Source organism: Montipora foliosa, chromosome 13, assembly GCF_036669935.1.
Source record: "Montipora foliosa isolate CH-2021 chromosome 13, ASM3666993v2, whole genome shotgun sequence".
Lineage (NCBI taxonomy): Eukaryota > Metazoa > Cnidaria > Anthozoa > Scleractinia > Acroporidae > Montipora > Montipora foliosa.
The window spans coordinates 16,770,702-16,783,201 of NC_090881.1; the positions used below are offsets into that span (position 1 = coordinate 16,770,702).

The 12,500-nt window shown below is 38.7% G+C and overlaps 2 protein-coding genes across 4 annotated transcripts in view; both read left to right on the top strand.

Moving 5' to 3' along the window:
• Window positions 1-70: 70 nt before the first annotated feature.
• LOC137981782 (uncharacterized) overlaps window positions 71-12,500 on the top strand; it is a 32,110-nt gene continuing 19,680 nt past the window's right edge. Inside the window, exon 1 of the mRNA XM_068828833.1 lies at window positions 71-138. Within this exon, the coding sequence (XP_068684934.1) occupies window positions 119-138 (20 nt within the window). The 5' untranslated portion in view covers window positions 71-118. The remainder of the gene's footprint in view (window positions 139-12,500) is intronic.
• The window catches only part of LOC137982537 (uncharacterized), a 14,584-nt gene continuing 3,021 nt past the window's right edge, over window positions 938-12,500 (top strand). Inside the window, exons 1-3 of one of the 3 annotated variants that reach the window (XM_068829656.1) lie at window positions 938-1,130; window positions 10,486-10,824; window positions 11,349-11,489. In XM_068829656.1, the coding sequence (XP_068685757.1) occupies window positions 10,512-10,824; window positions 11,349-11,489 (454 nt within the window). In that variant the 5' untranslated portion in view covers window positions 938-1,130; window positions 10,486-10,511. Of the gene's footprint in view, window positions 1,131-2,498; window positions 2,591-4,496; window positions 4,555-10,485; window positions 10,825-11,348; window positions 11,490-12,500 lie in introns of those variants that run through there. The other 2 variants (XM_068829655.1, XM_068829657.1) reach the window with 2 other exon arrangements.

The following is a 12,500-nucleotide window of genomic DNA, read 5'->3' on the forward strand; positions in this document are numbered from 1 at the left end:
TAAGAAGAGAAAAACAAGCCAGGTTTTTTTTAAACAACACTTACTCCCACTGCTCCTATAAGAAGTGAACGCTTATTATAAGATACAATGACCGGGATCAAATCATAAGGAACTTTCTATGAAATACGCTTTCAACAGGTACGGTATTTCACTTCTAGACTTGCTTCAAAGTTCAGTGAGTACATTTGTTGTTTTAACGTGGCCACTAATTGTCGGTATATACGAATACCTAGATTTCTTACGAGCTCTTTATACTGTTTTCTCGTCAGAACAAGTTATATTTACAAAGAATACGCGCTTACACAGGGACCATGATAGAGCAGAAGTTTTCGGAATTTGTACCTGACTCTATCTAAATACAAAGCCGGGAAAAATATTGAAATACGTGATCGAGTGAAGTTAAAACATCAGTAATAGCTTTTAATAATTAGGGAATTCAATGGCGTGCTTACAAGCGCATGGCATACATCTCACTGCATCTGTCCCGTTTTTGCAAAGAACTAGTATCAGTTGGCATTACGTCTTATACCGTGGCGACGAGTTTTTCAGTTATCTGTGTGTCGTGCCTCTTTAATCAAGACCAGTGAAAACGATCTCTTTGCTTTGCTTTCTCTTTGCTAAACGACTTATTATATTTACTTGGTATAGGCCTCCAAATTCCGACCTTGTAGAGCTTTTCAATGATTATGAGATTTTTCTTCAAAAATGTGGAGTGCCCCAGGGCTCAATCTTCGACCCACTAATGTTCCTATTAGATGTTAATGGTTTACCAGAATGCCAAACATCAGCCACTCCTTGTATATATGCAGATGACACTCAAATTTTTGCATATTCCTACGATGCCAACGAACTTATACCAAATTAAAATTGAATACTGACCTCGAACATGTGAGAAATTGGCTCGTAGAAGCAAACTCCTAATGCACTCAGCTAAGTCTAAATTCATGCTTATTTGGTCTTGTTATAATCTGAGAAATAACAGTTTCGAACATCCCGTTGTGGCAAACAACACACCTGTTTCTCAAGTTGACACACATAAATGTGAAGTTGTTCAGATTGATGAGAAGGTTACTTGGGACAGCCACATTGACGTGATCTGTGAGATCGTTCTTTTGAATTCACTCGAGAAGGTATATAAGAGCCTAGTAAAACCATTATATTTCGATTATTGTTCCCCTTTGTGGAACAACTGCGGCAAGTTATTAAAGGATAAGCTTCACAAGGGGGATCGGTTTGTTGGCACATTTTGGACCATTGCCATAAGCTCGTCGTACTCTCTTCGATCCTCCTAAACATCAGCACTGAACACTGACACACCATTCCATAGTCAACAAAATGTGAAAATTTAAGCCAGCGATACCAGATAATCTTCGTTCAATTTTGGTTGAAAGATTTACAATTTAAAATTTACCAACTGGGAATGTAAGGAGCCCACTTTTGCCACCTAATGATTTGCCAGTTCTTGATGTATAAGTTGTCGATGAGCGGACATCTTATCTTAATCTTAATCGAGACTTTTTAACTCAAGTTTTTACCCTTCCAAGTTTTTTAAATATAGAATTGAGAACTTTTTGCATCTTGCAGTTTTACGGAATTTGTACGTGGCGATGGTGAAGCTATTTAAATTCAAAGGAAATAAGTTTATAAAAGTTGAAAGTTCTCTGATGAACTCCATAACGTGCTCGCTATCGATACACATATCTCATCACGGTTGCTCTGTTTTTGCCAATAAACTAGTAACAGTTGGCATTACATCTGATCCGGTGGCAAAGAGTTTTTTAATTTAGATACCTTTTTCAAAAAGCTCTGTGTGTGTCGCGCTGATCTTAAAATGCGCCTTGTACATTATTAATCCTAATGGAAGTGATTACGACCAGTGAAGACAATCGAAATTAATCTACTAGCGTACTAATAAAAACAAACTGAGAAACTAAATTTGGATATCTTAATGAGAATCAGGTGTTAGAAGATAGTTTATGACCAAATACACAGACGATTTTGCAAGTTGACTCGATACTCGTCACAGAAATGTGTATTTTTTTCTTCCGTTTCAGTTTTTTATGTATTTATTTTTAAGTCATTTTAATTTTAAAGGGGGAACATTCATCAACTATAATTATCTGTACTTAACTTCTTAGTTTCATAACAGCTGGAAGCAGCGGCAACATGCACCATGGTCTAAAATACTTTAAACCCGAAATGGTGGCCTGTGTCGATCAGCCAGGAAGAATGTTGTCTTTGTCACTTTCACTGTATGTTCCCCACACGGTCAAAACTGATGAATTTTGTGCCCATTTAACGAGACGCAAGCTGGGTGTTCGACAGTTTTGTAAAATGGCGGACATATTTGTAAAAGCACCGGGAGTAACATTTTTGGCGCCGCAAGGCGCCTTGCGATTGCCGAAGGCATTCCCCATGCATTTATGTATTTTAAGTAACCCCAACTATTTATAAGAAGAGAAAAATAAGCTAGGTTTTTTTTAAAACAACCTTACTCCCGCTGCTCCTATAAGAAGTGAGCGCTTATAAAATTCAATCACCGGGATCAAATCACAAGGAACTTTCTGACTCTGAAATACGCTTTCAACAGGTACGACATTTCACTTCTAGACTTGTTTCAAAGTTCAGTGAGTATATTTGTGGTTTTAACGCCGCCACCTAAATTTCCTACGAGCTCTAGAGTGTTTTCTCGTCAGAACAAGTTATATTTACAAACAACACCTTAACAGGGATCATCATAGAGCAAGCGTTTTCGGAATTTGTACGTGACGAGGACGAAGCTGTAAGACTATCTAAATACATCATCATCATCATCATCATGATCTATCGACCGCGGAAAAAAGTTGAAATACATCGAGTGAAGTTAAAACATCAGTAATCGCATCGAGAATAGCTTTAGATGAGTGCCCCGATCTACTTATTAAGGGAATTCAATGGCGTAGTTGCAGCCGGATGACATATATCTCACTACTTCAATCTGTCCCGTTTTTGCAAAAAGCTAGTAACAGTTGGCATTACAGCTTGTACCGTGGCGACGAGGTTTTCAATTCATAGACCATTTTCAAAAAGCTCTCTGTGTGTCGTGCCTCTTACAGTATGCCTTGTATATCATATAGTAAACCTGATGGGAGAAACCAAGACCAGTGAAAACAATCTCTTTGCTAAATGACTTAGTGCGGGGTCATCTCGAGATGATTTGTGCCGAAATGTGTCGTCCATATAACCTTTTATTACATGTACTTGGTACAGGCCTCCAAATTCCGACCTTTTAGAGCTTTTCAATGATTATGAGACTTTTCTTCAAAAATGCGACGCTGGAAACAAATAACTGATGATAATTGGCGATCTCAATTGTGACGTGAGTAAAATTTTAATGAACATCCACGCACTCTCACTTCACCAGTTAGATCAGTTAATTATTGACAAGCCAACTAGGGTGTCAGAGGCCTCATCCACGGTAATAGATTTGGTTCTTCCCAATGTCAAAGAGAATTGACCTGACTCCGTTGTTATACATCTCGAAATCTCGGATCATAGTTTAAGATACGCAGTGAGGAAATGTGGGCTACCAAAAAGCAAATCTTGCATCAAAGAAATTAGAGACTACAAACATTTTGTTACTCAAAACATTCTTGCAAATTTATCTCGAATGCCTTGCAGTTAGATTCAACGAGCCGATGATCCCAACGTATGTTGGAACGAATGGATATCGTTCTTTATCGAGACTGTAAATAGGATGATGCACCAGAGCGCCAAAAAAGAACAAGAGAGTACTCCGCTCCTTGGATAACTCCGTACATTGCAAAACCTATGAGAAATCAAGATTACCATTCTTCATTCACCATTCTTTCAAGGTTTCGTTTCCTTTTATGCGAGAACTGTAATTATCAGAGTTAATTTCATACATGAACTTTAATTTTAATTTTATACTTGAACTGTAATTATCAGACTTATTTTCTTAGTTTTGTGGCGGGTGGAAGAAGTCGCAGCGTGCGTGATTCTCTAAGGTATTTTAATCTGAAATGGTGGCCTTTTTCGATGAGCAGGGAAAAATGTTTTTTTTTTTCGGATCTAGCGCCTTCGTTTATCTATACCCTGCACCATGCAAAATGATCTTACTTTTGTGTCCAACGATACGCTAGGCAGACGCGTCTTTTGGCAAGTCCATGACATGTCGTTTCGTGGAGACAGAGCCAACGAGTCGAGCTTCCTTTAATGCTTGAAGCCATAAAAAGGGCGAATCGCTTTTAAACGTTTCATTGACAAGGGTTGAAGTCGTTACTACATATTTATTAGAAGATTGATGATACTGGCTCCTGCATTTATGTGTTTAAATAAGTAACTCCAACTATTTATATTATAAGACGAGAAAATACACGCCACCGGCGATGTTTAAAACAACACTTTTAATTAACTTCCGCGGCTTCTAAGAAGTGAGTGCGTAAAGAATTGAAGCCCCTAGGTGAAATCTTAAGGACCTTTCTAGTTATGAAATACGCTTTCAAAAGGTCTTTCACTTCAAGACTTGCTTCAAAATAATCTAGTAAACGTCCAGTGAGTATATTTGTTGTTTTAACATAGCCACCAATTGTCAGTACACGAATACCTAAGAGGACATTTATAGGAAAATAAGGAAATATTCAAAGAGAATAAGTTTTTAAAAGTTGAACGTTTTCTGATCAACTTTGGCCCGGTTCAGACGCCGATCTTTTCATGAGCCGAACTCAATTCGAATTTGGACCGACCCAAATTAACAAAAGTACGCCTGTTGATTCAGACGCCGTTCTTTTTGGCCGTTCCTAATACAGTTCCAGTAAAAGCAGTGAAAATGGTCAGCAGTTTTCAGGAGTAGTAAATTAACATATGGCGCCGATGCTGCTAACCTACACATCCGTCTTACGTGCCATGTGGAAGAAAGCGGCAATTCGAAGAAAAAAGATGCAGACCGCATTGCATGTTATGTTTGCATAAGTAGCTCTCCACGTCGTCATTTTAAGCGAGTGACGTATACAAACTCCAGTACGCATGCTCTCTGAGGTAAACTGCTTGCGAAATAGATTATAATAATTTGTGCATTAGGATCGGCACATGAAAAGTACGGCGTCTGAATCAAAGCCGTTCCAAAGGCGTTCCAAAGGCGAAATTCCCGGCTAAGCCAGGCGGGAAGAACGGGTGAGCCGTTCCAAATTGATTTAGGCGCCGATCTTTTCATGTACTTAATTCAAGGAATTAGGTTCGGCTCATGAAAAGATCGGCGTCTGAACCGGGCCTAATATAAAGCAATTCCATGGTGTGCTCGCTTTCACTACACATATCTCATCGCAGTTGCTCCGTTTTTGCCAATAAACTAGTAATAGTTGGCATTACATCTGATCCGTTGGCGAAGAGTTTTTCAATTTAGAGACGTTTTACAAAAAGCTCTTTATGTATCGCGCTGATCTTAAAATACGCCTTGTACATTTTTACTGTGTGTCGTGCTTCTCAACCAAGACCAGTGAAAACGATCTCTTTGCTTTGCTTTCTCTTTGCTAAATGACTTCAGTAGTGCCGGGCCTTCTGGAGATGATTTGTGCCGAAATCTGTCGCCCATATAACAAATCTTTTATTATATGTACTTGGTATAGGCCTCCGAATTCCGTCCTTGTAGAGCTTTTCAATGATTATGAGATTTTTCTTCAAAAATGTGGAGTGCCCCAGGGCTCAATCTTCGACCCCCTGTTGTTCCTATTATATGTTAATGGTTTGCCAGACTGCCAAACATCAGCTACTCCTTGCATATATGAAGATGACACTCAATTTTTTGCATATTCCTACGATGCCAGCGAACTTATACCAAATTAAAATTGAATACTGACCTCGAACATGTGAGAAATTGGCTCATAGAAGCAAACTCCTAATGCACCCAGCTAAGTCTAAATTAATGCTTATTTGCTATTGTTATATCTGAGAAATAAGAGTTTCGAACATCCCGTTGTGGCAAACAACACACCTGTTTTTCAAGTTGACACACATAAATGTCTAGTGGTTCAGATTGATGAGAAGGTTACTTGGGACAGCCATATTGACATGATCTGTGAGATTGTTCCTTCGAATTCACTCGAGAAGGTATATAAGAGCCTAGTAAAACCATATTTTGATTATTGTTTCCCTTTGTGGAACAACTGCGGCAAGTTATTAAAGGATAAGCTTCACAAGGGGGATCGGTTTGTTGGCACATTTTGGACCATTGCCATAAGCTCGTCGTACTCTCTTCGATCCTCCTAAACATCAGCACTGAACACTGACACACCATTCCATAGTCAACAAAATGTGAAAATTTAAGCCAGCGATAAACCAGATAATCTTCGTTCAATTTTGGTCAAAAGATTTACAATTTAAAATTTACCAACTGGGAATGTAAGGAGCCCACTGTTGCCACCTAATGATTGCCAGTTCTTGATGTAACAGTTTTTGATGAGCTGACATCTTATCTTAATCTTAATCGAGACTTTTTAACTCAAGTTTTTACCCTTCCAAGTTTTTTAAATAAAGAATTGAGAACTTTTTGCATCTTGCAGTTTTGCGGAATTTGTACGTGGCGATGGTGGAGCTATTTAAATTCAAAGGAAATAAGTTTACAAAAGTTGAAAGTTCTCTGATCAACTTAAATAAGGGAATTCTATGGCGTGCTCGCTATCACTACACATATCTCATCACGGTTGCTCTGTTTTTGCTAATAAACTAGTAACAGTTGGCATTACATCTGATCCGGTGGCGAAGAGTTTTTTAATTTAGATACCTTTTTCAAAAAGCTCTGTGTGTGTCGCGCTGATCTTAAAATGCGCCTTGTACATTATTAATCCTAATGGGAGTGATTACGACCAGTGAACACAATCGAAATAGGCCATTTCCGAGTTCATGTTTGCCTCCTCTTCAAAGCGACTCTTAGGGGGAAGGTTTTGTGATGGTAATTAGTTCTACTTTACATTTGAATGAAAACTAATTTTCATAACAAAAACTTCGCACTTAGACTCGCTTTGAAGAGGAGGCAGACATGAACTCGGAAATGGCCTATTAATCCACTTGCGTACTAATGAAAACAAACTGCTGAGAAACAAAATTTGGATATCTTAATGAGAATCAGGTGTTAGAAGATAGTTTATGACCAAATACACAGACGATTTTGCAAGTTGACTCGATACTCGTCACGAAAATACTGTTTGTTTTGCTTCCGTTTCAGTTTTTGATGTGTTTATTTTTAAATCGTTTTACTTTTAAAGGGGGCACATTCATGAACTATAATTATCTGTACTTAACTACTTAGTTCCATAACAGCTGGAAGCAGCGGCAACATGCACGTTGGTCTAAAATACTTTAAACTCGAAATGGTGGCCTCTGTCGATCAGCCAGGAAGAATGTTGTCTTTGTCACTTTCACTTTATTTTCCCCACACGGTCAAAAAAGATGAGTTTTGTGCCCATTTAACGAGACGCAAGCAGGGTGTTCGACAGTTTTGTAAAATGGCGGACATATTTGTAAAAGCACCGGGAGTAACATTTTTGGGGCCGCAAGGCGGCTTGCGATTGCCGAAGGCATTCCCCATGCATTTACGTATTTTAAGTAACCCCAACTATTTAACTTAACTTTAACTTTATTCATTTATATTGCGCAAGTATCAACTAAAAGTTTTCAAATGCGCATTACACTTACTCCCACTGCTCCTATAAGAAGTGATCAAATCATAAGGAAATTTCTGGCTCTGAAATACGCTTACAACAGGTACCGTATTTCACTTCTAGACTTGTTTCAAAGTTCAGTGAGTATATTTGTTGTTTTAACGTGGCCGCCAATTGTCGGTATAAACGAAAACCTACATTTCGTACGAGCTCTAGTGTGTACCTGACGAGGATGGAGCTGTAAGACTATAGGCTAAATACAAAGCCTGGAGAAAAAAGTTGAAATATACCGAGTGAAGTTAAAACATCAGTAATCGCATCTAGCATAGCTTTAAATGAGTGCTCCAATCTACTTATTGTTATTTGGTCTTCTTATAATCTGCGTAATAAGTATAAGTATAATTTTAGAGCTGAACAACAGAGAATTGATAATCGACACAGAGAATACTTGATAATCAACACAGTTTATTTCTGTTGTAAAAGTCACAAGTCCTGCCATTTTGTTTTGCTTTGTATTCACCAGCTAGTGCGGTGAATATAAAATCATATCATTTCACGCTTATTTTTTTTCTGAATTTGGAAAAGAAATATGGAGACTTTTGATCAGTTGATATTCTGTGACTTAAGTAGAATAAGCAATTTAAGTTGTGTAAGGTAACCTTAAATCGACTTTAGTCGCCTGATTTTTTGGGCAATTTTTTCTTAAGTCGCCTAAAGTCGCCTCAAGTTAACGGCGACTTAAGTTCCCAGAGTGGGCCTACCTTTATTACAATTAATAGCCCTGGTCTAAACTACAGTTTTGCAGAAAGCTTCTAGTATTTAGACAAAGTTTAGCTTAGTCAAGGGTTAGACGGGGCTTTGCCATCGATTAAACAATAAAGCGGGCTAAACCTTTTTATAGACAGGTTATCCGAGTGATGTTGTAAGATACTGACGGTTACGTAAATGAGCCAGTCATCAATTGCGTCACAGAATTCATAATTTACGGGACAGTCCTCTTGAACAGTACAATAATGACGATTTTCACAGACGCTCTCGCTTTTGTAAGCAATCAGTAAATCATTTTGAACAAATTTTAAAGGGAAAGTTTGGAAGTCCAGTCACAAAAGGGTCTTCCCCTCTCATACGCTACTGCAAGTTTCCAACGAGTGACTGGCATTTTATTCCGTGCATCGATATATAGAGCTTTCAAGATAATTCACAAAGTTTCAACAGAGATTCCTAAACGAAATTCACAATTCATTTTTTGGCCTCCAAATTTGCATGAAACAAAAGCAAAGAGAGTTCTGTGAGCGTTTGTCCGACTCTTTTTTTGTTTGTAATTTAATTTTCTTCCAACAGCATTGAAGTGCCTTCAGATGATTTCCACTCCGGTTTACTGGGTAAAAGCGGTCTACACATCGGAATTGTATTCCATGCCTTTTCTTTTTTCTTTACTGAAGCTCCCGTTATCATATCCCTTGTTTTAAATATCTTGAAACGTTACCCAAGTTCCACAACGAGAAATTCTTCCTCCTCGTTGAATTTTACTTGCGGACATGTTTCCCACGCAAGTTAATTAATTTACATGAAATTTATATTGCATGATAACACAATAGCAGGACTTGCAAAACCACGATTTAAACTTGGACCTCGCGAAATTCGGCTCATCAACGTCTTAATAATGCAAATTAAACCAAGTTTACACATGGTTTGCAAAGAATTCGTCTACGCCGTGATTCAGTCTTAAACCAAGTCTAACCTAGGGTGCATTCTTTTGGGAGCTGTATCCTGGCTGTTCTCATACCGGATTAGGAATAACAGAACATACGGAATATCAGTTTGCAAAAGAACGCATACTCTGAAAACGGAATACTATTAGTGAAGGTAACCTGGGAACTATTGTATATGCGCATGCGCCAATTGCATTAGCATGGCGAGTGAAAAAGGTTTTCCGAAAGTTTGGAACACGTAATGTTGAAATATGGCCATAAGTACCAGTTTTTTGTCGTTTTCTCGATTTTTCGGTTTGCTGAAGATGACGAAGAATTTTTTGCATTTGAGAATGCTTTTCGTAGTGCAAATTTGTTCTCGTATGGTCTCTTTCTTGATGTCGACTTAATTGAAAAAAAGGATCGTGGTTTTTGCACAAACCAATCAATGCAAACGTCACTTCTTTTGACCAGGCACGGGCCCTTTTTTTAATTAACACAAACTGACAGCTCTACTTGTTCTAACACCGGTAAAGAAACAGAAGAGAGGCCAGCACACCCGCACCTAAGGTAGACATTTTGCATCACTATTCCATTCAAATTATTTACAATTTTCAAGCCGCCGGCGGGTGAGCAACCGGCCGCGTATCATTTCCTGCGAGAACTTTCCCAAAAGAACGCATATTCTGCCTATTCGGAGTGAACCCTATGCCGATCATTCCGTTCATTCTGTTATCGGAAGCAGAATGAAAGCGGGATTGTGTCTGTTTATTCCAAAAAGGTCCCAAAAGAACACGAATACCGTCAATTCCGTGTATTCCTGTTCTGGAGTAGTACCAAAAGAACGCACCCCTGGGCTTTGTTTAAATAATTGGCCCTTTGCGATTGTCGGCCCGGGGTTCGAACCCATGGCTCCAGCGCGGTAGTTCGAGGCTCGAAGCTTATTCAGGCCGTGTAACGCAAAATTAGAATTTTGTCATCTTTCAGTGAACTGTGGTCGGTTTTCGTTGGTTCATAGCAGTTGTTTCCATTTAAAACTAATGTACTGAACAACAAATGATCATTTTACCTTAGGCCAACAGCCTTAAAAAGCCGTAACAATTTCAGTAAAGACTAAATTTCACACTACTCACTTGCAGGGCTACATCAAGTCTACATCAGCAAGATGAAACCGCGATTTTGGTTCTCAGCTATTTTTCTGGTCGCAAGGATTGGTCTCATTAGGGCAGCTAACCAAGGTTGTCACAGCGAATACTCTGTTTATGGCATGTTTCTTAAAGGTCACACTTTTAAAACAGTCAGGGTTCAATTTCCACCGGAATGTTACATGATATGTCACCAGGATGTCAGATGCCAAAGCTACAATGTCATCATTGGCAGAAACATTTGCGAGCTGAACGACAGAACGAAAGAAGCCAGGCCAGAAAACTTTTTACCCGATTCAAAGCGATTCTACATGAAGCGAGCTTTCAACAGAGGTATGGAGCATTAATCACTTATCTAAGGAATTTTAAGAAGAGATTCTGTTTGAAAGTAACTGGATACATGGTCTATTTCAGTTATTTCATTACTCGTCGCTTTAAAGATTCTAGATATTTATTTTTCACCGCCTGTCTTGTTTATCCAATTGGCTTTTCATTATTGAGCTACATAAGGGTATATTATGTTTAAAGATCCACTAAAACGCCATTCGCCTTTTTACTAACTTTCGACGCCATTGCAGGTTAATTAAATATTCTACTCTCTCCACCGGATAAAATCTCTACGACCTCCGGAAACCTTTCAAACATACGCACAGAATACTTAGCAGGGGAGTGACAGGAAAGACCTATTGCGCCACTCTTCCATTTTCTCGACACGGAAAAAAAAAAGGCGAAACTAACGCACATTATGACTGGATTTCCTATGGCAACCCAGTAAACAGAGGGTTATCAAAAGATCATCAATATTGGGTCCGTGCGGCATTTGATATTTATAGAAGTTTTGTACATTTCGCCTGCAGTGCCATTGGGCTCAATTCAAGAGCTTCCCGCTGAATCGTGCGCTGAAATCAAAGCAAGTGAAGGAAACAAAGTGGCTGACAGCAAGCACTGGATATACTCGGATGAAAATGCTGGTCATGTTATCCAGGCTACTTGTCAAGGTAAGTGCTACTTATTAGTACCTTTTGTGTAAAACAAAAATCTTTCAAGATCTGCTACTCGGGTTTTAGGCCATCCACCAAATACTCAACAAAGAGAGGAAAGTGCTTACCTAGAGCTTCTCAGGCTTCTTTGAAAATTCTTCAGTTCCTTCCTTAAGGCCAATACGCTTCATCCGATAATTCTGTTAACATTGTACTCTTTTGGGCTCAACATGTCTGCCATATAACAGCCCGACTGGCGATATTTTTCTTTCAGTCTCCCGACGAAAACATCCTGTTTTCAGACTGAAGAACAGAGCCATTGAAGGGGCAATGTCATGCTAAACTCGCCGTTTTTAGGTCAAAATCTAAATTAGTATTTTAGCTCGCACGTACATCACTCCGGACAACAAGATATAACAAGATATAAAATATATTTATGGCACAAAGAGCTATTCGTATTAATGTTTGGCGACTTTCTTAAGACACCGTCTCCAAACTTGAGAAAATTGGCCATTTTTTTCAAGTTTCAATCAATTGATTTACATCCTTTCCATCCTCGGCTGCGAACAAGAAAGAAGCTTCAGTGCACTTAAATGGTTATTGGCAACAAAACTACAGCATTATTTTTTGGTCTTCAGTGATGCAAAGACGTCTTTTAGTGTTATGGGGTGACACTTCCCCTTTAAGATCGAGTTTATTATTTGACAATTATTCAAAATGGAATTTACAATGACAGAATAAAGTAAATTGAAAAAAGAAAAGAAGAAGGACATGATTTAGCTCTTATTAACCGAGCAGGAGGGCTGTATGGGAGAATCTCGATCAAGGTCGTGAGTACAGACCGAACGCAGAGAGGTCTGTACACACGACCGAGGTCAAGATTCTCCCATACAGACTGACTAAGTTCGGTTAATAAGATGTTTATTATATGACAAACAAGAACAATTTAATTCGTTTAATGTAATTGGTTTGTACTAACTGAGATTTTGCTTGCGAACAGCGATGAGTGGCGATGAGCTGAACTTAATC